The 26,380-nt window shown below is 38.0% G+C and overlaps 1 protein-coding gene across 1 annotated transcript in view; it reads left to right on the forward strand.

Moving 5' to 3' along the window:
• Nucleotides 1-26,380, forward strand: part of LOC127859380 (bifunctional purine biosynthesis protein ATIC-like) — a 77,530-nt gene that overhangs the window by 44,387 nt on the left and 6,763 nt on the right. The window contains exons 11-13 of the mRNA XM_052396732.1: nt 15,070-15,245; nt 22,130-22,258; nt 25,641-25,733. Of these exons, the coding sequence (XP_052252692.1) occupies nt 15,070-15,245; nt 22,130-22,258; nt 25,641-25,733 (398 nt within the window). The remainder of the gene's footprint in view (nt 1-15,069; nt 15,246-22,129; nt 22,259-25,640; nt 25,734-26,380) is intronic.

Genomic DNA, 26,380 nt, shown 5'->3' on the forward strand with positions numbered 1-26,380 from the left:
TGGGTAACTGACTGTGTATTGCTACATGTTGAAATGGGTAACTGACTGCAGTGATTTTTTTTGCCAGATATTACAGCCGATATTCGGCTGCTTCCCAATTGCAAAAAATGACGGTTTTTCCCAAAAATTTGATTAAAATTTCCCAAAAAAAGACAAAATTTTCCCAATAAAGACAATAAGATTACAATGTAATTTAGCAATAATTTCGAACGAATGCCGATCGAGTTGCTGAGTCGTCGTCGAACAACAACTGACTTACGTATTTTTCGCGAATTTAGCCGAATACGATTTTACGTTGCTATCCACATCTCTCTCTATATTGCGGAGGATACCGACGATAGTCGATGTATCCCGATTGTAAACGCCTGTTTTTACACACGCCCAAGATGGCGGCAAGCAGACGAGAAATTTGCGATGCGCGGCGAAAATGATAAATAACATTCAAATTAACAACAAATTTCATATGGTTATTACGGAATAATTTAATGCGTGTGTCAATTAACGCAATGTATAACGTTTGAAATAAAAACAACAAATATTTATTACAAATCTTGACAGTGAATGTGCATCACGGAAATCAGTGTTGGGAAATTGGAGTTAGTCTACCGTTACTCACAAAGTAGTCTACCGTTACTCACAAAGTTAATGCATTTAAGATGAGTATCGTTCGAAAATGGAAAGAGACAAACATGATATGATTTATATGTTAGTGGATCTGTGTAAAATCAGATTCATATGCATATTCTGCTTTATTATGTTTGTCACGCTTTACAGTTTACTGAAATAGCATTGAAGTGCAAGATGTTGAAAGGTAAAGAAATGAAATAAATTATTTTAACTCCATATAATACATCATTAACATAGCAAGACCACTAAAGCGTTTTTTTTTATAAATATGTGTTAATGTTTCACCATATGATATTTAATTTAAAAGAATACTGAATTAAATTCTTACTGTTAAAAGAGGTTATGAGTAAATGGTATATTTAAGAATCTATATAGATTATTGCAAGTTCAATATGAATGTGGAAGGATATTAACTTAACATTGTCTTCATTGTAAGAACACATTAAATTAGTACTTTATAATATAAAAATGCTGTCAAACATACTTTAATATTTTTAATTCTGTTCTTATAATCATATTTATAATGTTTCCCAATTTCATGGTTTATCGCGCAATTTTCCCCAATTTCATGGTTTATCGCGCTAATTTTCCCAATCCAAAAGACACAGGCTGTAAGAAAAAAAAGCAAAATAAATCACTGGACTGTGTATTGCTACATGTTGAAATGTGTAACTGACTGTGTATTGCTACATGTTGAAATGGGTAACTGACTGTTTATTGCTACATGTTGAAATGGTTAACTGACTGTGTATTGTTTCATGTTGAAAATGGTAAATGACTGTGTATTGCTGCATGTTGAAATGGCTAACTGACTACGTTGCTACATGTTGAAATGGGTAACTGACTGTGTATTGCTTCATGTTGAAAATGGTAACTGACTGTGAATTGCTGAATGTTGAAATGGTTGACTGACTGTGTATTGCTACATGTTGAAATGGGTAACTGACTGTGTATTGCTTCATGTTGAAATGGGTAACTGACTGTGTATTGCTACATATTGAAATGGGTAACTGACTGTGTATTGCTTCATGTTGAAAATGGTAACTGACTGTTTATTGCTACATGTTGAAATGGTTAACTGACTGTTTATTGTTTCATGTTAAAAATGGTAAATGACTGTGTATTTCTGCATGTTGAAATGGTTAACGGACTGTGTGTTGCTACATGTTGAAATGGGTAACTGACTCTGTATTGCTTTATGTTGAAAATGGTAACTGACTGTGAATTGCTGCATCTTGAAACAAGAAATATCTTTAAAAAAGATATACGGCGTTGATTGTGGTTTGAGTTTGTGAAAGGTAAAGAGTTCAAAAAATGAGACCAAGGATAGCGAATGTTTTTTTCTGTGCAGTTCTAAGCTGGATCACACGCAATACGAGATGTTACACGGAGTTTTCGCGGCTTATTTTACATAATTACATATTGCTGGTCATAAACCTATAGATACAAAACAAAAAACCAAATGAAGAATGGAAGTGAAATTAAAACATATGAGTCAACCGGCCACACGCGAAGTATCCATACATATTTTAAATATTTATACGCGCGTTCTTCGAACAAACCTGTTTTAGTGGTTTTTCGGACATTGCTTTTTTATTTGATTATTAACAGTATCGAAAATCATCGCGCTCATGCTTAATACATTAGGCAATATGGTGGAATAATTCTTGTTAAATTAATTAAAAATAATGTTTATCATGGTATTGTTGAAAACACATAAAGACTCTATTATTGACATACCATAAGTATATCGCGGAATATCTTCATTTAACATCTTTTGTGGTCTAAAGAAAATCTCAGGTCACCTAGTTCACGGATAGGATCTATATTATATAACAAACTGGCCACGAACTCAGGTCAGCACATAAGCGTCTTCGGATGCAGCGATGACCTGTAAATAAACCCTGATAACTCGCGGGTTGAAATGCAATGTATTAAAGTGAGGCCACGCTTCCACTGCTTTTTATACTTTTACATGTTAACATGTTGATAGGAATATGAAAGTCAGTACTAAAATGAGAACATAGCCTTTAAGTAAAAATGCTGTTGCCTCTGAAAATAAAAGGTGGACGCACAAACTGTATTGATGTTGAGATTGAGTGTAAAATTGTTCTATCTATTAAGCCTTTTCATTAGAGATACAATTGTTTCATGCTGAACACGCAGTAAAACAGTGTTACAAAGACGCGGACATGTTCCCAATGTTCTGATTGCATGCTCATATCAGCCTATGGGATAACTGAAGTGTATTCATTCTGAACTAGTTGCGGGAAATTTTATTTGAATTTTATTGGACAGTTACAAAGGTCAGGTAAGGTGAAAAGCTGGCGTATACAGCTAACGCTGAATGAGTAACTGACTGTGTATTGCTTCATGTTGAAAATGGTAACTGACTGTGTACATGTATTGCTACATATTGAAATGGATAACTGACTGTGAATTGCTACATGTTGAAATGGATAACTGGCTGTGTATTGCTACATGTTGAAATGGGTAACTGACTGTGTATTGCTACATGTTGAAATGGATAACTGACAGTGTATTGCTACATGTTGAAATGGATAACTGACTGTGTATTGCTAAATGTTAAAATGGGTAACTGACTGTGTATTGCCACATGTAAAAAGTGGATAACTGACTGTGTATTGCTACATGTTGAAATGGGTAACTGACTGTGTATTGCTACATGTTGAAAATGGTACCTGACTGTGTATCGCTACATGTTGAAATGGGTAACTGACTGTGTATTGCTACATGTTGAAATGGGTAACTGACTGTGTATTGCTACATGTTGAAATGGGTAACTGACTGTGTATTGCTACATGTTCAAATGGGTAACTGACTGTGTATTGCTACATGTTAACATGGGTAACTGTCTATGTATTGCTACATGTTGAAATGGGTAACTGACTGTGTATTGCTACATATTAAAATGGGTAACTGTGTATTTCTACATGTTGAAATGGGTAACTGACTGTCTGTTGGTGCATGTTGAAATGGGTAACTGACTGTGTATTGCTACATGTTGAAATGGGTAACTGACTCAGGGGTTTTTTTTACTAAGAAAGTGACGCAGATATTCGGCGTCTTCCCCTACCAATATTTTTCCCCTAAAAATACCATTTCCCCTCCAAAAATATAATTTTTCACCAAAATATATTTTTTTACCCTCAAAGAAATGTTGTTTTTTTTTTGGGAAGTCGACACTTATCCAATTTGTACAATGTACAACGATCTCGCTCTCTCTCTCTCTCGACGAACATTCAAATCTGGGAATCCCAGTGATTCTATATATAGCTCTTATATTACGTCATGGAAACCGGGCAACTAATCGTATTAATCATGTGACTATTTTACTGGATTCCGGTCTTGCGCGAGAAGGGTGTTTCGTCAATTAATTACCGGAAACCAGTCGAATTTTCATCCGGGTTATGTGAAAGCCAAGATATAAACGTTCAAACAGAAAAAAGTCTCACAATTGGCGTTCATACATGAACAAAATAAAACTTTCGGACTCGGAAAATATTAATTGTGTTGACGCATTTTTTAAGAATGAATCATCAAAAACCGTTGAAACCCAGCAGGATTCGGAGGTACATGTAATCAACATCGATTAAAACTGTCGGATTATTGTGACAGTGAAAGTAGACAATCGGCAGCTGCCGCACCTTTCCCTTCCAATACTGTAGCAGATCTAGATCGTCAACCCATTCATCATGAAATTGAAATCAAAATATTGACATCGTTTCCCGGCCCCAGTCGAAAACATTTCCCATTATTAGATCTTCCCCTGCAACTTTATTTAGGACAGTCTTCGACTTTAATATCATACTAGTTCATGTGTTTAAGAACAAAAAGGGCAGAGACATGCCGTTTTTTCTAAAAAAAACCTGAAGTCTGTAGGTGAGTTATAGACATTGAAATGAACAGTTTTTATTTTTTCCCCAAATATGTCTCTTTCGCGCTCGATTTTCCCCTTTTACCCAGCGTCCAGCGTCTTCCCCTTTTTCTAAAAAAAAACACTGTGACTGTGTATTGCTACATGTTGAAATGGGTAACTGACTGTGTATTGCTACATGTTGAAATGGGTAACTGACTGTGTATTGATTCATGTTGAAATGGGTAACTGACGGTGTTTTGCTACATATTGAAATGGGTAACTGACTGTGTATTGCTACATATTGAAATGGGTAACTGACTGTGTATTGCTACATGTTGAAATGGGTAACTGACTGTGTATTGCTGCATGTTGAAATGGGTAACTGACTGTGTATTGCTACATGTTGAAATGGGTAACTGACTGTGTATTGCTACATGTTGAAATGGGTAACTGACCGTGCATTGCTACATGTTGAAATGGGTAACTGACTTTTGTTGCTACATGTTGAAATGGGTAACTTACTGTGTATTGCTACATGTTGAAATGGGTAACCGACTGCGTATTGCTACATGTTAAAATGGGTAACTGACTGTGTATTGCTACATATTGAAATGGTTAACGGACTGTGTATTGCTACATGTTGAAATGGGTAACTGACTGTGTATTGCTACATGTTGAAATGGGTAACTGACTGTGTATTGCTACATGTTGAAATGGGTAACTGATTGTGTATTGCTACAGGTTGAAATGGGTATCTGACTGTGTATTGCTGCATGTTGAAAATGGTACCTGACTGTGAATTGCTACATGTTTAAATGGGTAACTGACTGTGTATTGCTACATGTTGAAAATGGTACCTGACTGTGTATTGCTACATGTTAAAATGGGTAACCGACTGTGTATTGCTACATGTTGAAATGGGTAACTGACTGTGTATTGCTACATGTTGAAATGGGTAACCGACTGTGTATTGCTACAGGTTGAAATGGGTAACTGACTGTGTATTGCTACATGTTGAAATGGGTAACTGACTGTGAATTGCTACATGTTGAAATGGGTATCTGACTGTGTATTGCTACATGTTGAAAATGGTACCTTACTGTGAAATTCTACATGTTGAAATGGGTAACTGACTGTGTATTGCTACAGGTTGAAATGGGTATCTGACTGTGTATTGCTACATGTTGAAATGGGTAACTGACGGTGTTCTGCTACATATTGAAATGGGTAACTGACTGTGTATTGCTACATATTGAAATGGGTAACTGACTGTGTATTGCTACATGTTGAAATGGGTAACTGACTGTGTATTGCTGCATGTTGAAATGGGTAACTGACTGTGTATTGCTACATGTTGAAATGGGTAACTGACTGTGTATTGCTACATGTTGAAATGGGTAACTGACTGTGCATTGCTACATGATGAAATAGGTAACTGATTTTTGTTGCTACATGTTGAAATGGGTAACTTACTGTGTATTGCTACATGTTGAAATGGGTAACCGACTGTGTATTGCTACATGTTAAAATGGGTAACTGACTGTGTATTGCTACATATTGAAATGGTTAACGGACTGTGTATTGCTACATGTTGAAATGGGTAACTGACTGTGTATTGCTACATGTTGAAATGGGTAACTGACTGTGTATTGCTACATGTTGAAATGGGTAACTGATTGTGTATTGCTACAGGTTGAAATGGGTACTATCTGACTGTGTATTGCTGCATGTTGAAAATGGTACCTGACTGTGAATTGCTACATGTTGAAATGGGTAACTGACTGTGTATTGCTACATGTTGAAAATGGTTCCTGACTGTGTATTGCTACATGTTAAAATGGGTAACCGACTGTGTATTGCTACATGTTGAAATGGGTAACCGACTTTGTATTGCTACAGGTTGAAATGGGTAACTGACTGTGTATTGCTACAGGTTGAAATGGGTATCTGACTGTGTATTGCTGCATGTTGAAAATGGTACCTGACTGTGAATTGCTACATGTTGAAATGGGTAACTGATTGTGTATTGCTACATGTTGAAAATGGTACCTGACTGTGTATTGCTACATGTTAAAATGGGTAACCGACTGTGTATTGCTACATGTTGAAATGGGTAACCGACTGTGTATTGCTACAGGTTGAAATGGGTAACTGACTGTGTATTGCTACATGTTGAAATGGGTAACTGACTGTGTATTGCTACATGTTGAAATGGGTAACTGACTGTGTATTGCTGCATGTTGAAATGGGTAACTGACTGTGTATTGCTACATGTTGAAATGGGTAACTGACTGTGTATTGCTGCATGTTGAAATGGGTAACTGACTGTGTATTGCTACATGTTGAAAATGGTACCTGACTGTGAATTGCTACATGTTGAAATGGGTAACTGACTGTGTATTGCTACATGTTGAAATAGGTAACTGACTGTGTATTGCTACATGTTGAAATGGTTAACTGACTGTGTATTGCTACATGTTGAAATGGGTAGCTGACTGTGAATTGCTACATGTTGAAATGGGTATCTGACTGTGTATTGCTACATGTTGAAAATGGTACCTGACTGTGAAATTCTACATGTTGAAATGGGTAACTGACTGTGTATTGCTACATGTTGAAAATGGAACCTGACTGTGTATGCTACTTGTTGAAATGGGTAATTGACTGTGTATTGCTGCATGTTGAAATGGGTAACTGACTGTGTATTGCTACATGTTGAAATGGGTAACTGACTGTGTATTGCTACATGTTGAAATGGGTAACTGACTGTGTATTGCTTCATGTTGAAATGGGTAACTGACGGTGTTTTGCTACATATTGAAATGGGTAACTGACTGTGTATTGCTACATATTGAAATGGGTAACTGACTGTGTATTGCTACATGTTGAAATGGGTAACTGACTGTGTATTGCTGCATGTTGAAATGGGTAACTGACTGTGTATTGCTACATGTTGAAATGGGTAACTGACTGTGTATTGCTACATGTTGAAATGGGTAACTGACCGTGCATTGCTACATGTTGAAATGGGTAACTGACTTTTGTTGCTACATGTTGAAATGGGTAACTTACTGTGTATTGCTACATGTTGAAATGGGTAACCGACTGTGTATTGCTACATGTTAAAATGGGTAACTGACTGTGTATTGCTACATATTGAAATGGTTAACGGACTGTGTATTGCTACATGTTGAAATGGGTAACTGACTGTGTATTGCTACATGTTGAAATGGGTAACTGACTGTGTATTGCTACATGTTGAAAAGGGTAACTGATTGTGTATTGCTACAGGTTGAAATGGGTATCTGACTGTGTATTGCTGCATGTTGAAATGGGTAACTGACTGTGTATTGCTACATGTTGAAAATGGTACCTGACTGTGTATTGCTACATGTTAAAATGGGTAACCGACTGTGTATTGCTACATGTTGAAATGGGTAACCGACTGTGTATTGCTACATGTTGAAATGGGTAACCGACTGTGTATTGCTACAGGTTGAAATGGGTAACTGACTGTGTATTGCTACATGTTGAAATGGGTAACTGACTGTGAATTGCTACATGTTGAAATGGGTATCTGACTGTGTATTGCTACATGTTGAAAATGGTACCTGACTGTGAAATTCTACATGTTGAAATGGGTAACTGACTGTGTATTGCTACAGGTTGAAATGGGTAACTGACTGTGTATTGCTACATGTTGAAATGGGTAACTGACGGTGTTCTGCTACATATTGAAATGGGTAACTGACTGTGTATTGCTACATATTGAAATGGGTAACTGACTGTGTATTGCTACATGTTGAAATGGGTAACTGACTGTGTATTGCTGCATGTTGAAATGGGTAACTGACTGTGTATTGCTACATGTTGAAATGGGTTACTGACTGTGTATTGCTACATGTTGAAATGGGAAACTGACTGTGAATTGCTACATGTTGAAATGGGTAACTGATTTTTGTTGCTACATGTTGAAATGGGTAACTTACTGTGTATTGCTACATGTTGAAATGGGTAACCGACTGTGTATTGCTACATGTTAAAATGGGTAACTGACTGTGTATTGCTACATATTGAAATGGTTAACGGACTGTGTATTGCTACATGTTGAAATGGGTAACTGACTGTGTATTGCTACATGTTGAAATGGGTTACTGACTGTGTATTGCTACATGTTGAAATGGGTAACTGATTGTGTATTGCTACAGGTGGAAACGGGTACTATCTGACTGTGTATTGCTGCATGTTGAAAATGGTACCTGACTGTGAATTGCTACATGTTGAAATGGGTAACTGACTGTATATTGCTGCATGTTGAAATGGGTAACTGACTGTGTATTGCTACATGTTGAAAATGGTACCTGACTGTGTATTGCTACATGTTAAAATGGGTAACCGACTGTGTATTGCTACATGTTGAAATGGGTAACCGACTGTTTTGCTACAGGTTGAAATGGGTAACTGACTGTGTATTGCTACAGGTTGAAATGGGTATCTGACTGTGTATTGCTGCATGTTGAAAATGGTACCTGACTGTGTATTGCTACATGTTGAAATGGGTAACTGATTGTGTATTGCTACATGTTGAAAATGGTACCTGACTGTGTATTGCTACATGTTAAAATGGGTAACCGACTGTGTATTGCTACATGTTGAAATGGGTAACTGACTGTGTATTGCTACATGTTGAAATGGGTAACCGACTGTGTATTGCTACAGGTTGAAATGGGTAACTGACTGTGTATTGCTACATGTTGAAATGGGTAACTGACTGTGAATTGCTACATGTTGAAATGGGTATCTGACTGTGTATTGCTACATGTTGAAAATGGTACCTTACTGTGAAATTCTACATGTTGAAATGGGTAACTGACTGTGTATTGCTACAGGTTGAAATGGGTATCTGACTGTGTATTGCTACATGTTGAAATGGGTAACTGACGGTGTTCTGCTACATATTGAAATGGGTAACTGACTGTGTATTGCTACATATTGAAATGGGTAACTGACTGTGTATTGCTACATGTTGAAATGGGTAACTGACTGTGTATTGCTGCATGTTGAAATGGGTAACTGACTGTGTATTGCTACATGTTGAAATGGGTAACTGACTGTGTATTGCTACATGTTGAAATGGGTAACTGACTGTGCATTGCTACATGATGAAATAGGTAACTGATTTTTGTTGCTACATGTTGAAATGGGTAACTTACTGTGTATTGCTACATGTTGAAATGGGTAACCGACTGTGTATTGCTACATGTTAAAATGGGTAACTGACTGTGTATTGCTACATATTGAAATGGTTAACGGACTGTGTATTGCTACATGTTGAAATGGGTAACTGACTGTGTATTGCTACATGTTGAAATGGGTAACTGACTGTGTATTGCTACATGTTGAAATGGGTAACTGATTGTGTATTGCTACAGGTTGAAATGGGTACTATCTGACTGTGTATTGCTGCATGTTGAAAATGGTACCTGACTGTGAATTGCTACATGTTGAAATGGGTAACTGACTGTGTATTGCTACATGTTGAAAATGGTTCCTGACTGTGTATTGCTACATGTTAAAATGGGTAACCGACTGTGTATTGCTACATGTTGAAATGGGTAACCGACTTTGTATTGCTACAGGTTGAAATGGGTAACTGACTGTGTATTGCTACAGGTTGAAATGGGTATCTGACTGTGTATTGCTGCATGTTGAAAATGGTACCTGACTGTGAATTGCTACATGTTGAAATGGGTAACTGATTGTGTATTGCTACATGTTGAAAATGGTACCTGACTGTGTATTGCTACATGTTAAAATGGGTAACCGACTGTGTATTGCTACATGTTGAAATGGGTAACCGACTGTGTATTGCTACAGGTTGAAATGGGTAACTGACTGTGTATTGCTACATGTTGAAATGGGTAACTGACTGTGTATTGCTACATGTTGAAATGGGTAACTGACTGTGTATTGCTGCATGTTGAAATGGGTAACTGACTGTGTATTGCTACATGTTGAAATGGGTAACTGACTGTGTATTGCTGCATGTTGAAATGGGTAACTGACTGTGTATTGCTACATGTTGAAAATGGTACCTGACTGTGAATTGCTACATGTTGAAATGGGTAACTGACTGTGTATTGCTACATGTTGAAATGGTTAACTGACTGTGTATTGCTACATGTTGAAATGGGTAGCTGACTGTGAATTGCTACATGTTGAAATGGGTATCTGACTGTGTATTGCTACATGTTGAAAATGGTACCTGACTGTGAAATTCTACATGTTGAAATGGGTAACTGACTGTGTATTGCTACATGTTGAAAATGGAACCTGACTGTGTATGCTACTTGTTGAAATGGGTAATTGACTGTGTATTGCTGCATGTTGAAATGGGTAACTGACTGTGTATTGCTACATGTTGAAATGGGTAACTGACTGTGTATTGCTACATGTTGAAATGGGTAACTGACTGTGTATTGCTTCATGTTGAAATGGGTAACTGACGGTGTTTTGCTACATATTGAAATGGGTAACTGACTGTGTATTGCTACATATTGAAATGGGTAACTGACTGTGTATTGCTACATGTTGAAATGGGTAACTGACTGTGTATTGCTGCATGTTGAAATGGGTAACTGACTGTGTATTGCTACATGTTGAAATGGGTAACTGACTGTGTATTGCTACATGTTGAAATGGGTAACTGACCGTGCATTGCTACATGTTGAAATGGGTAACTGACTTTTGTTGCTACATGTTGAAATGGGTAACTTACTGTGTATTGCTACATGTTGAAATGGGTAACCGACTGTGTATTGCTACATGTTAAAATGGGTAACTGACTGTGTATTGCTACATATTGAAATGGTTAACGGACTGTGTATTGCTACATGTTGAAATGGGTAACTGACTGTGTATTGCTACATGTTGAAATGGGTAACTGACTGTGTATTGCTACATGTTGAAAAGGGTAACTGATTGTGTATTGCTACAGGTTGAAATGGGTATCTGACTGTGTATTGCTGCATGTTGAAATGGGTAACTGACTGTGTATTGCTACATGTTGAAAATGGTACCTGACTGTGTATTGCTACATGTTAAAATGGGTAACCGACTGTGTATTGCTACATGTTGAAATGGGTAACCGACTGTGTATTGCTACATGTTGAAATGGGTAACCGACTGTGTATTGCTACAGGTTGAAATGGGTAACTGACTGTGTATTGCTACATGTTGAAATGGGTAACTGACTGTGAATTGCTACATGTTGAAATGGGTATCTGACTGTGTATTGCTACATGTTGAAAATGGTACCTGACTGTGAAATTCTACATGTTGAAATGGGTAACTGACTGTGTATTGCTACAGGTTGAAATGGGTAACTGACTGTGTATTGCTACATGTTGAAATGGGTAACTGACGGTGTTCTGCTACATATTGAAATGGGTAACTGACTGTGTATTGCTACATATTGAAATGGGTAACTGACTGTGTATTGCTACATGTTGAAATGGGTAACTGACTGTGTATTGCTGCATGTTGAAATGGGTAACTGACTGTGTATTGCTACATGTTGAAATGGGTTACTGACTGTGTATTGCTACATGTTGAAATGGGTAACTGACTGTGAATTGCTACATGTTGAAATGGGTAACTGATTTTTGTTGCTACATGTTGAAATGGGTAACTTACTGTGTATTGCTACATGTTGAAATGGGTAACCGACTGTGTATTGCTACATGTTAAAATGGGTAACTGACTGTGTATTGCTACATATTGAAATGGTTAACGGACTGTGTATTGCTACATGTTGAAATGGGTAACTGACTGTGTATTGCTACATGTTGAAATGGGTTACTGACTGTGTATTGCTACATGTTGAAATGGGTAACTGATTGTGTATTGCTACAGGTGGAAACGGGTACTATCTGACTGTGTATTGCTGCATGTTGAAAATGGTACCTGACTGTGAATTGCTACATGTTGAAATGGGTAACTGACTGTATATTGCTGCATGTTGAAATGGGTAACTGACTGTGTATTGCTACATGTTGAAAATGGTACCTGACTGTGTATTGCTACATGTTAAAATGGGTAACCGACTGTGTATTGCTACATGTTGAAATGGGTAACCGACTGTTTTGCTACAGGTTGAAATGGGTAACTGACTGTGTATTGCTACAGGTTGAAATGGGTATCTGACTGTGTATTGCTGCATGTTGAAAATGGTACCTGACTGTGTATTGCTACATGTTGAAATGGGTAACTGATTGTGTATTGCTACATGTTGAAAATGGTACCTGACTGTGTATTGCTACATGTTAAAATGGGTAACCGACTGTGTATTGCTACATGTTGAAAGGGGTAACCGACTGTGTATTGCTACAGGTTGAAATGGGTAACTGACTGTGTATTGCTACATGTTGAAATGGGTATCTGACTGTGTATTGCTACATGTTGAAATGGGTAACTGACTGTGTATTGCTGCATGTTGAAATGGGTAACTGACTGTGTATTGCTACATGTTGAAATGGGTAACTGACTGTGTATTGCTGCATGTTGAAATGGGTAACTGACTGTGTATTGCTACATGTTGAAAATGGTACCTGACTGTGAATTGCTACATGTTGAAATGGGTAACTGACTGTGTATTGCTACATGTTGAAATAGGTAACTGACTGTGTATTGCTACATGTTGAAATGGTTAACTGACTGTGTATTGCTACATGTTGAAATGGGTAACTGACTGTGAATTGCTACATGTTGATATGGGTATCTGACTGTGTATTGCTACATGTTGAAAATGGTACCTGACTGTGAAATTCTACATGTTGAAATGTGTAACTGACTGTGTATTGCTACATGTTGAAATGGGTAACTGACTGTATATTGCTGCATGTTGAAATGGGTAACTGACTGTGTATTGCTACATGTTGAAATGGGTAACTGACTGTGTATTGCTGCATGTTGAAATGGGTAACTGACTGTGTATTGCTACATGTTGAAAATGTTACCTGACTGTGAATTGCTACATGTTGAAATGGGTAACTGACTGTGTATTGCTACATGTTGAAATGGGTAACTGACTGTGTATTGCTACATGTTGAAATGGTTAACTGACTGTGTATTGCTACATGTTGAAATGGGTAACTGACTGTGAATTGCTACATGTTGAAATGGGTATCTGACTGTGTATTGCTACATGTTGAAAATGGTACCTGGCTGTGAAATTCTACATGTTGAAATGGGTAACTGACTGTGTATTGCTACATGTTGAAAATGGTACCTGACTGTGAATTGCTACTTGTTGAAATGGGTAACTGTGTATTGCTACATGTTGAAATGGGTAACTGACTGTGTATTGTTACATGTTGAAATGGGTAACTGACTGTGTATTGCTACATGTTGAAATGGGTAACTGACTGTGTATTGCTACATTTAAGGGATGGCAACAAATACCGATTTTGGTATTCGAATATTCGGTCATCCTTCCGAACGAATATTCGGATATTCAGTCATCATCTGTTGGAAATAAATCAACAAAATCAACTTAGTTTACCCTACCATTACTCCATGAATTCTTCTTTCGTTTTTACCAGAAATTTGTTTACCGTACCATTAATCTGTGAATTCTACTTTCGTTTTTACCAGAAGTTCACCGGAAGGGCCTAAGTATTGACACTAGAATGGGTAACTGACTTTGAAAAGCTTTAGATATTTTGTTAACCTCAAAATTTATGAAGTCTTTTCTGCTTCATTAACATTAGTTTAGTCATTATCGGCTCAGGTTCTCTTAAGTTTACTACAAAGAACCTGGGGTAAGGGAAATATACTAAGTAATTCCAAGGAGTATGGCCTATTCTAATTGTAATTTCTGTACCGAAGATGAATTGTAATATACTCAAGAGTATTTTTAAGTAGTACCTGAGCAGACAAATTGAGCTTTATTAACACCCATAAGGTTGTTCCTTTTGCCACCTAAGAAGTATTTGAGTCGCATTCGGAGAAAATTGGGAATAATGCATATGCATTAAGTCTAGGCCCGTATTCACCAACCGATTCTTAGACTTAAGAATAAAGAATAGACTTAGAACCAAGAAAAATGTGTTCAGTGTTTGAATATATACAGTCCTCCACTGGTGATTATGTCATTAACAAAATGTTCTATATGAAGAATAATATAGATAGAGATGTTTACTGCAGAGTTTGACTCAAAATTAAAGAATTTATTGAATATTCTAATTTAAAGAATTTTCTTTATTCTTAGACTTAAGTCTAAGAATTGTTTGGTGAATACGGGCCCTTGTCCCAGATTAGTCTGTGCAGTCAGCACAGTCTATTCAGGGACGACACTTTCCGCTTTAATGACATTTTTTATTTAAATAAAGTCTCTTCCTAGCAAAAATCCAATTAAGGCGGAAAGTGTCGTCCCTGATTAGCTTGTGCGGAACGCACAGGCTAATTTGAGAGGACACTTTATGCACATGCATTATGCCCAGTTTTCACAGAACACGACTGATTTTATTTTACTATCCTTCATCATGTGCAAATTTGTTCAGGTTCAGACAGAATGTCCTCATTCGGTGACTTCATAGCCCTCTCGGACGAATGTGATGTTACAACTGCAAGAATCATATCGCGGGAGGTGTCGGACGGAGTTGTTGCCCCTGGATACTCACCCGAGGCCTTGGAGATACTGAAGAAGAAAAAGAATGGCGGATACTGTGTGCTACAGGTGAGTTTTAACATCATTAATGGAAAATACTGGTCAGTTCTTAACCCATCTGAGCATTAAAGGCTCATTGGGAGCTTTTATCATAACATGATGTCAGTTGTGTGTGTTTGGGAGGGGGGGGGTCTTTAAACTTTTTCTTCGAACGACTTCTTCGCCTGAACCACAGGGAAAATGTTTGGGAAACTTCACATAAATGATCATTTGGTGACCCCATTTCTTAATCGTTCAAATCCTCACAGTCTGCTTCATATATAGCGCACCAGAGCTAATAAAGGTGGAATTTTAACAAATCTGCTGTGAAACAGAAAGGCTGAGAGGTTTAGAATTTGTTTTGTAACATTGTCTAGTGGTCCTGTACAAGGATTTTAAAAAATACCATTAACTTTGAAGCTGGGGTCATTTGACTTATATATAATGAGTTTGCAAATAACTTAAAAAAAATCCTAAACCACAAGGATCCAGGATTTTATATTTTGGTGTTAACATTGTCCAGTTGTTCTATTAAAATTTTTTGTCACAGCATTTACCAGGGCTAAAAACTTGATTCACTTAAGTGTATGAAGTGAAACCTTATAAACATCTCACCAAATTGTTATTCAGTTTGATGGTTGATATCTGAGCCCTTTAATAGAATCATTTATGTTAATATGATGGCAAGATTCTGAAAAATTAGTTAATTTTCAAAGTGAATTGTTTACTACTGTAATTACTTTAAGTTTTCGGACACTAAGTTTTTGGACACCCCCTTTTTTTGGCCAAAATAAATATTATTTGTGACTCTTAATTTTCGGATATGGGCGTTATTGCCTATCATTAATAACTGTCAATTTTTTACAGTATATTTTACAGCACTATTTTTCCAGATTTCGGCACTGTTTTCCCTTATCTTGATTGGGTTTTACAAAACAATTTACCCATTTATGCCTAGCAACTAGAAAAAAGGCCTTTGCAAACAGCATAGATCCAGATGAGACGCCGTATAATATGGCGTCTCATCAGGGTCTGCGCTGTTTGCTTAAAGGAATTACTGTAAGAAATATTTTAAGTATAGAATTAAATATACTAGACATCCCTAATTTTGGAAATAAATTGATCCAATTTAGAAGGATGGGAGAGTCAACTAGGCATAAATGGGTTAAGGTAAACAAACCTGAGAGAAGCATGCATGAAGGCAATGGACCATAACATTTGTGTAATTGGGTAAATAACCAAGTATAACAGTACAAAACAATCGCTTTACCCAGCATTTTAAATGATATCTTCCTATTAAGGAAGCAGTTAAAGTTTTAAGTTTTTTGTTCTCTATCCCAGAGGCGTATCCAGAAATTTTTCAGAGGGGGGGCTTAACTGGGGAGGGTTTTTTTAAATGGCACCTTAAAATGATGCAATTTCCTGCTATCTAATCAACATTTTGCATGATAAAAGTGCATGTAAAACAATCAAGAACTTTAGTTCAGACATCAAGTGTGACAGACACACAGACAGACAGACACACAGGGATAAATCAAATGTCTCTGAAACCACTAAAGTAGTCTTTTATCTTTATGACCTGAAATTTTTGAACGGTGTTAGATGTGGACCTCCTTTTTTACCTTGTTGGATATCCTACTAGGTCACCCTGTTGGATGGTTTTTTTTACAAGTTATAAAAATAACATTTTAAGCAACACTCTTTATTTCAAGTTCTATCAAATGTTATGTCATTTTGTAACAAAAACAATACAAGAAAATCTTACAAATCAAATCAAATCAAAATTTATTTATTGTCGGTATGAAATAACATGATATAACATAAGCTATGTAAAGCTTTTGACCGACCTATAATCAAACAGTAGCAAATTTCAACACATCATAAATACATGGCATACATAAGTAATATTATAATAATAAAACACACTAAAAGCATAACCAAAGCAGTATTTTTATAGCACATTATTAAAATGTAAGCAGAAATATAATATCAGTACTATACATTTAAAATTAAGAGCTGTGTAAAAGATCTTGACCCAAGGAAGGGGCCTAACCTACCATAAAAAGAAAAGGTGTAAAAAAGGGCCATAAAATAAAAAGGGCTTAAAGGAAATTATCACCTCAAATCAGATTTAAAGGGAACTGATCAGCAAATTGTACACAATAAAAGTAACAAATACAACAATGATGAATGAAGAATAAAATATCAATATAACAGCAAAATTATACAATGCTAATGCTGAAGTGATTATACCACTATTACACAAATGTCTACAGCTCAGACAGGATGTCAGGAAGATCCATCCGCCTAGGATGCTTCCGAGCAAACTCTCGGACAACATTGCAAATGTTAATGTCAATGTCCCTATGAATAGAAAGAAGGCACAAAGCGGACAACCTGTCTTGACCCATTGAAGATCTCAGTTTTGTCTTTACAAGTCCTAGGGCACTGATACTTCTTTCACACTCACATGATGTGACAAGGAACACACATGCGATAGACAAAACCGTGTAAATGTTGGGGTACAGCTGTGAATCACACTGTTCAAAAGCCCCCTGAAGGGTAGTAGGTGGGTTGGTAACACCTTTCCATCTAGCCTGCCATAAGTGCAACTCAGCAGGCAGGGACTGAGGGGAAGGGAGATCATCAATGAACCATTCAAGGTCACTAGCACTGACAGGAGAGGCGCACATTTGTTCAGGTATAAGCTTCAATCCCATGGCTGCCTTAGTCTGCAAATCACTGAATCGGGTGTCCATTTCATTCACAAAAGTGTCTACAAAGGGAATCGTTAGGTTTCTTTTGTAGTACAATTTGGGTGTTGCTGCTTCGATGTTGTCACGCTTAGTCTGACCACCACACAGTCTGGGTTGAGATGGCTGAACACCAAGATTGTCAGCGATAGTTGAAACTTCTTGGAACCAGGTGTTATGGTAGGTGTCAATGTTGTCACGGACCTCTTGGAGAGCTTGCTGCACCACACTAACCTGAGACATGGCCTTGACCACATCAACCGAACGACCTTGAAAAGCAACAGTGAGGGGTTTTATATAGCTGAGACAGCGGGTCACAATCACCAGGACAGCGATAAACTGGAAACCAGTAATCGCCATAAAAAAAACAGAGATTTCAGCAGATGTTGTAGACTTTGTTTCATTCTCCATTAACTGAGACATTGCATCAACCATGGCAGGTAGAAAGTCGATAAAGACCTCAAGGGGGTCGTGTCGTTCTACCAAGCGTGTACGGCAGAGAGACTTTATCTTCTGGCGCTTGGACTCGGTGACTTCCATGGCAGCCAGACATTCAGCAAGACAGGTCTGTCGTTTCGGCGAGTAGTTGAAGAACACAAACACACAAATCTGAAAAATAAAAACATGTACCATTACTTATTAAATATCAACAATATTTTACTTAATATATATAAAATATTTATCTTTTTCAAAAGTTTTCATGTTGAATGTAGACTGGAAAAGTTGCTTCTTTGGATGCACAAACTGGATCCAAGATATATAATAGCATACCTGCTTTAATTGGGTTTGTTCATGAGTGGTAATGGAAAATGCCACACCACTCAACCTATCTTTATACATAGATGTCCAGAGGAGAGTAAGTATAACAGAATTTTAACACATAATGACTCACCTACCCTGATCCTGGGAATACGATAAGACCAGCTTAATACTTTGCATTGGATTATATTTTCATTTCAGTTATATAAGTAAAAAATGTGTACTCACCCTGTCAACTGTTCCCATCATGTTTCGTACGAGTGTGCTGTTAGAAGCATGTACTACACAGCGGTTCAACTGGTGAGCCGTGCACAAAAACGGAAGAGCTCTGGGGTACTGATGCTGGATTCTTGGACCTACACCTTTTGTCTTACCCGTCGTGTTACCTGAAATAAAAACATGAATGTTAAACAACTAGTACAGCGCACCAATAAATGTTCAGATTATGAGGTGCCAAACAAGAAAGATAATTTTGGCTATGCTGGATTCATAGACTCCAATCATTTTAAGTTTGAAACGATTTAGTCAGTTATTGTTAATGGTTTTAGCTGCAATTCCGTGTCAATATGCCCCTCAATCACAATAAAGTGCTATATCAGAACACATCCTTCATTGTTAGTTTGATTGTAAACTTTTAAAATTGAAACTAATGTATTTTTGAAATTTATTACATTTATAACAATATTGGTCTTACCAGCACCATCGTAGCACTTTGACCGTATCATGGAAGGGTCTAGACCAACGTCTGTTAGCACGTCGAGGATAGCTTGGGAGAGAGCCTCGCCACTGGTATCTGGACTGACATCTACAAACCGGAGAATCTCTTCTCGGATCTCATCAGACTCGTCTATAAACCTGACACACACTGCTTGCTGTTCCACGTTACCATTGTCACGTACCTCATCGGCAGACACACAGTAGAATTTACCACCAGTTTTTATTTCATTCACTAACTTGCGTTCAACTGTCTGTCCCATAATGTCAAGAAGTTCATTCTGAATTGTAGGACTGCGATAGGTAGCATTCTTCCCACAAGTAGCAAAGTGTTCCTTGAGAACAGAATCACCTGACTCAACACAAAACTCTATAAGTGATTGGAAATTACCACAATTCACTGATTCATCATCATAATATTTTGAACTGTCAGAATGCCCACGAAGGGCTATGTTCTGGCGCGCACATAACAACACTGTCTTGGTGATAGACTCAAGAACCACAGCATTCTTCTTCCGTCTGGCCTGCAGAGCTGCATCGACCTGCTTATTTACGGGAGCGTTGTTTTTTCTCACACTCATAAACTGCTCACAACATATGCGTGAATCAATGTGGGCTTGATACCAAGTACCCCCGTCTTTGGAGTGTTTCTTTGCATCTGGAAAAAAATGACCATAGAAGACTTCAATGGCTTTCTTCCAGTTTTGAAATGGTTCACTCACTAATTTTCCACATTTCTTGTTCCCTGGAAATGTGACGCAATGTACGCAATACGCTCCATCCTCTTCCACACTGTACACAAGTCCTGAATACTTCTGGAGCCAGGATGACTGGAATGTCCGACTTGTTTTGCCGATTTATGTCTTTTTGTACATGTGTTTCTCTGACGGCTTCCAGTCCTTAGAGAGAAGAGTGTCACGTTCCTCATCAGTAAGTTTACCATGTTGTCTAGCGTACACACTAATGTCATTGGTGGATGTTGCTGAGGGTGCCAGAGGTGCCGGAGAGCTGAAAGCAGCAACAGACTCATTTTCAGTTGGTTCATTAGTTTTTGGTTTCTTGATCCAAATGGATTCAAGTGTTGCCTGTTTGCGTTTCATTTTGAAAATGATTTAGTTTCATACTAGAAAAGTAATTCTTCATTTTTGAGTCCTTTTTAATTTCAATAACTATAGATGAACAACAAATAAGTTAGTCCAATTTGTAAAAAACAAACAAATTAATTGCCATTCATTAAGTGTGCTGTTGAATTTCACTGGCAATAACTTTTTACTCAAAATGATTATCACTCTCAAGAGCTAATACCAATTAAATTCATCAAAGAAACTTACCGAAAAATTAATGATGATTGTCCATTGCGTTCGTCTCAACTCTTTAATTGCTACAAATTGAAATATTGTTTTTTACAAGTCCCATGCGGCAGCCATTTGTAAACATTTACCCATTTAAATTCATCAAAGAAACTTACCGAAAAATTAATGATGATTGTCCATTGCGTTCGTCTCAACTCTTTAATTGCTACAAATTGAAATATTGTTTTTTACAAGTCCCATGCGGCAGCCATTTGTAAACATTTACCCATTTAAATTCATCAAAGAAACTTACCGAAAAATTAATGATGATTGTCCACTGCGTTCGTTTCAACTCTTTAATTGCTACAAATTGAAATATTGTTTTTCACAAGTCCAATGCGGCAGCCATTTGTAAACATTTACCTATAGCTAAATGCATCGAGTAATTTCATTAGTTGAATGTATCTCATTCAGCCAATCAAATAGCGCAGTTTATCACTTACAGTCAATGAAGCGTGCAGATTAGCTGGCGTAGGTTAGATCGTCAGTACACATGCCTGGGGGCTAATCACACAAATTGACAGCTGTTTATGGCTTAATTATGGGCATATGGCAGGAAATACACAAGTGGATATGTTTGATACTTGAAGGGGCTCATTTTTTTTTTAAATCGTATCTAGCCAGCCAGCTGGGGGGGCTTTAGCCCCCTAGCCCCCCACCTAAATACGCCACTGTATCATGTCGGGCAAGAGTAATCAAAGCTGTGAATTTGTTTTTTATTTAAAATTAGAACCACTGTTGTGCATTGATTTATTCCTTTTATTTCAATTAAGTTATATTTTTAGGACATTTCATTTTTGTCTTTAAATTTTCAGACACCTGAAATCTTTGAATATTTTCCCTATCTAAATTTAGAGTAATAAGGGTATCTAAAATAACTTTTAAGTGATTTGTTCTTATACCAATAGCAATTTCATTAGCTTTTGTCTTCTGTTATGTGAATAATTTTCCGTGAAACTTTCTTAGCACTGCTTCATAGTGCATAGGACCCTTACAATAATATTGTTGCTTGGTGAAATCCTAGCAAAGGATACACCCACATGGTGTTTTTATGTCCCCGGATCAAATGATCAGGGGTGTATTGTTTTTGGCCTGTCTTTCTGTCATTCTGTCTCCAAACTATAACTTTGGTGTTTTTTTTTTCTCAATAATGAACAACTTTTGAAAAATTGAAGATAGCAACTTGATATTTGGCATGCATTTGTATCTCATGGAGCTGCATATTTTGAGTGGTGAAAGGTCACGGTTATCCTTCAAGGTCAAAGGTCTAATATATGTCTTTAAAGCAGCGCAATAGGGGGCATTGTGCTTCTGACAAACACATCTCTTGTTCCAGATGGACCCCACATATGAGCCCCCTGAGACCGAGACCCGCACCCTGTACGGCCTGCAGCTGACCCAGAAACGGAATGACGCTGTCATCAACAAACTGGTTTTCAAAAATATCGTCACATCGAGCAGTGAGGTGAGCCGATGGTAGACAAATGGCAGGGTGGGGTTGCTAAACAAATTGCAGGGCCTGGTTGCTAGACAAATGGCAGGGTGGGGTTGCTAGACAAATGGCAGGGCCTGGTTGCTTAACAAATAGCAGGGTGGGGTTGCTAGACAAATGGCAGGGCCTGGTTGCTAGACAAATGGCAGGGCCTGGTTGCTAGACAAATGGCAGGGCCTGGTTGCTAGACAAATGGCAGGGCCTGGTTGCTAGACAAATGGCAGGGCCTGGTTGCTAGACAAATGGCAGGGCCTGGTTGCTAGACAAATGGCAGGGCCTGGTTGCTAGACAAATAGCAGGGCCTGGTTGCTAGATAAATGGCAGGGCCTGGTTGATAGACAAATGGCAGGCCTTGATTGATAGACAAATGGCAGGGCTTGGTTGATAGACAAATGGCAGGGCTTGGTTGATAGACAAATGGCAGGGCTTGGTTGATAGACAAATGGCAGGGCTTGGTTGATAGACAAATGGCAGGGCTTGGTTGAAAGACAAATGGCAGGGCTTGGTTGATAGACAAATGGCAGGGCCTGGTTGCTAGACCAATGGCAGGGCTTGGTTGATAGACAAATGGCAGGGCCTGGTTGATAGACAAATGGCAGGGCTTGGTTGATAGACAAATGGGAGGGCTTGGTTGATAGACAAATGGCAGGGCCTGGTTGATAGACAAATGGCAGGGCTTGGTTGATAGACAAATGGCAGGGTCTGGTTGATAGACAAATGGCAGGGCCTGGTTGATAGACAAATGGCAGGGCCTGGTTGATAGACAAATGGCAGGGCCTGGTTGATAGACAAATGACAGGGCTTGGTTGATAGACAAATGGCAGGGTCTGGTTGATAGACAAATGGCAGGGCCTGGTTGATAGACAAATGGCAGGGCCTGGTTGATAGACAAATGGCAAGGCCTGGATGCTTTTTTTTACAGCCAGTGAAGCTAACAGCTGTTTATTGTTTGTATGTCCCTGATAGGGTGGCATATAGCAGTTGAACTGTCTGTCTGTCTGTCTGTCTGTCTGTCTGTCTGTCTGTCTGTCTGTCTGTCTGTCTGTCTGTCTGTCTGTCTGTCTGTCTGTCTGTCTGTCTGTCTGTCTGTCTGTCTGTCTGTCTGTCTGTCTGTCTGTCTGTCTGTCTGTCTGTCTGTCTGTCTGTCTGTCTGTCTGTCTGTCTGTCTGTCTGTCTGTCTGTCTGTCTGTCTGTCTGTCTGTCTGTCTGTCTGTCTGTCTGTCTGTCTGTCTGTCTGTCTGTCTGTCTGTCTGTCTGTCTGTCTGTCTGTCTGTCTGTCTGTCTGTCTGTCTGTCTGTCTGTCTGTCTGTCTGTCTGTCTGTCAACTGTAACATTTGCCATAACTTTTGCAATATTGAAGATAGCAATTTGATATTTTACCTGCATGAGGATCTCATGGAGCACATTTTGAGTAGTTAAAGGCCATAGTCATCCTTCAAGGTCAAAGATCAAAAATCCAAATCCAAGGGAAAGAATAAGGTTTCAAGGGAGATAATTATCTGTACCTGCCAAATGATAAAAAATAAATAAAATAAATCAAAGCGGGGCAATAGGGGGCATTGTGTTTCTGACAAACACATCTCTTGTTTTTTATGTGACTTTATTGTTAACACTTAAATATATGTGTTGATGGTAAACAAATTAATGAATGTGCACATGTTTGATAATAATTTTGCTCTTAAATTAATTTAATTTTAGTGTAAAGTCAAGAAACTGTAACAAAAACTGGTAAATTAAATTAATGTTTTGATCCACCAGGCCCAGATATTTCACTTGAATGACGTTGATTTATTAACAATATACGCCTAAAACTAGGAAGTTGTTCAAATATGCACTAAGTTTTTGGTCATGCTTGCTCTTGGTTTAATGCTTCTTCTACAGAGCACGTTTAAGTATTCTAAGACAATCCATGCAACCTCAAACAATTTTAGAAGCCATTGGAACATAATTTGTTGGGCATTTTCCTCTTTCTATGATTTAATATGTATTACCGGGTATTCAGGGCTTGACACTAACTTTTTTACCTATTGACCCAAAGGACCATCAGCTTTCAGAAATTACTGTACCTCCAAGATTTTAAGTGGTCCGACAATTTCTATGTTATTTTACCTTAATTTCAATTAACTTTCCGGACTATCCACAATGTATTGTGCATTTATAAAAAGAAAACTATACTATCTACTGAACAATCTCTCGTCCTTTTCATATTTGCTGTACTTCAAGCTTCTCTTCATTAGTTTTAGGGTTTTTAGGCGGAGGTAACAGGTTTAACTGGTCTGACGGATCAACCAAATTTCTAGTTTCACTGGTCGTCCCTATTTTTTACTGACCCCGGGTCAACGGACCACCGTTAGTGTCGAGCCCTGTTATTATGCGATTGGAACATAATTTTTGGGCATTTTCCCCTATCTATGATTTTATATGTATTATTATAGGTTACCTACTATAATTATTGTGTTGGTAAACTTTTGAGTTTATTATGCTCCCCCAAACAATTTTGGGGGGGGGGAGCTGATAGTCACCGCTTCATCTGTCCGTCCGTGTGTCCGTACGTGCACAATTTTTGTCCGGGGTTTTTCTCAGCAACTAATGACCGAAATTCAATGAAACTTTTTGGAAAGCTTCACTACTAAGAGGAGATGTGCATATTATCAGCCGGTTCTGGTTGGATGATTTTTCACAGAGTTATGGCCCTTTAAAATATTCCATTAACTGTACATATAGTGCAATTCTTATCCGGGCTATTTCTCAGCAACTAATGACCGGAATTCAATGAAACTTTATTGGAAGTTTCACTACCATGAGGAGATGTGCATATTATCAGCCAGTTCACGTCGGATGATTTTTCACAGAGTTATGGCCCTTTGAAATTTTCCATTGTACATATAGTGCAATTCTTGTCCATGCTATTTCTCAGCAACTTATTACGGGAATTCAATGAAACTTTATGGGAAGCTTCACTACCAAGAGGAGATGTGCATATTATCAGCCGGTTCTGGTTGGATGATTTTTCACAGAGTTATGGCCCTTTGAAATTTTCTATAAACTGTACATATAGTAGAATTCTTGTCCGGGCTATTTCTCCCCAACTACTGACTGGAATTCAATGAAGCTTTATGGAAACCTTAACTACCTTGAGGAGATGCACATATTATTTGTGGGTTCTGGTAAGATGATTTATTTAGAGATTTATGGCCCTTTGAAATTTTTAAGTTGCAAAACCATCCATTGTATTATTTTGTCCAAAGTTATGCCCCTCAAGACGTTTCCTTTTATCTGAATATATGGTGCAATATTGTGACAAAAAAACCTTTGAGGAGCATCATCCGTCCCCAACAGTTTCTTGTTTTTGCAGGTTTCAGAGAGGAACATCCGTGACCTCATAGTGGCCACTATCACACTCAAGTATACCCAGTCTAACTCTGTGTGCTACTCAAAGAATGGGCAGGTATTATTCATTATACTCCCACTATCACACTCAAGTATACCCAGCCTAACGCTGTGTGCTACTCAAAGAATGGACAGGTATTATTCATGTGGCCACTATCACACTCAAGTATACCCAGTCTAACTCTGTGTGCTACTCAAAGAATTGACAGGTATTATTCATGTGGCCACTATCACACTCAAGTATACCCAGTCTAACTCTGTGTGCTACTCAAAGAATGGACAGGTATTATTCATGTGACCACTATCACACTCAAGTATACCCAGTCTAACTCTGTGTTCTACTCAAAGAATGGGCAGGTATTATTCATGTGGCCACTATCACACTCAAGTATACCCAGTCTAACTCTGTTACTCTGTGTGCTACTCAAAGAATGGACAGGTATTATTCATGTGGCCACTATCACACTCAAGTATACCCAGTCTAACTCTGTGTGCTACTCAACGAATGGGCAGGTATTATTCATGTGGCCATTATCACACTCAAGTATACCCAGTCTAACTCTGTGTGCTACTCAAAGAATGGACAGGTATTATTCATGTGTCCACTATCACACTCAAGTAAACCCAGTCTAACTCTGTGTGCTACTCAAAGAATGGACAGGTATTATTCATGTGGCCACTATCACACTCAAGTAAACCCAGTCT

This window comes from Dreissena polymorpha, chromosome 15, assembly GCF_020536995.1.
Source record: "Dreissena polymorpha isolate Duluth1 chromosome 15, UMN_Dpol_1.0, whole genome shotgun sequence".
Classification (NCBI taxonomy): domain Eukaryota; kingdom Metazoa; phylum Mollusca; class Bivalvia; order Myida; family Dreissenidae; genus Dreissena; species Dreissena polymorpha.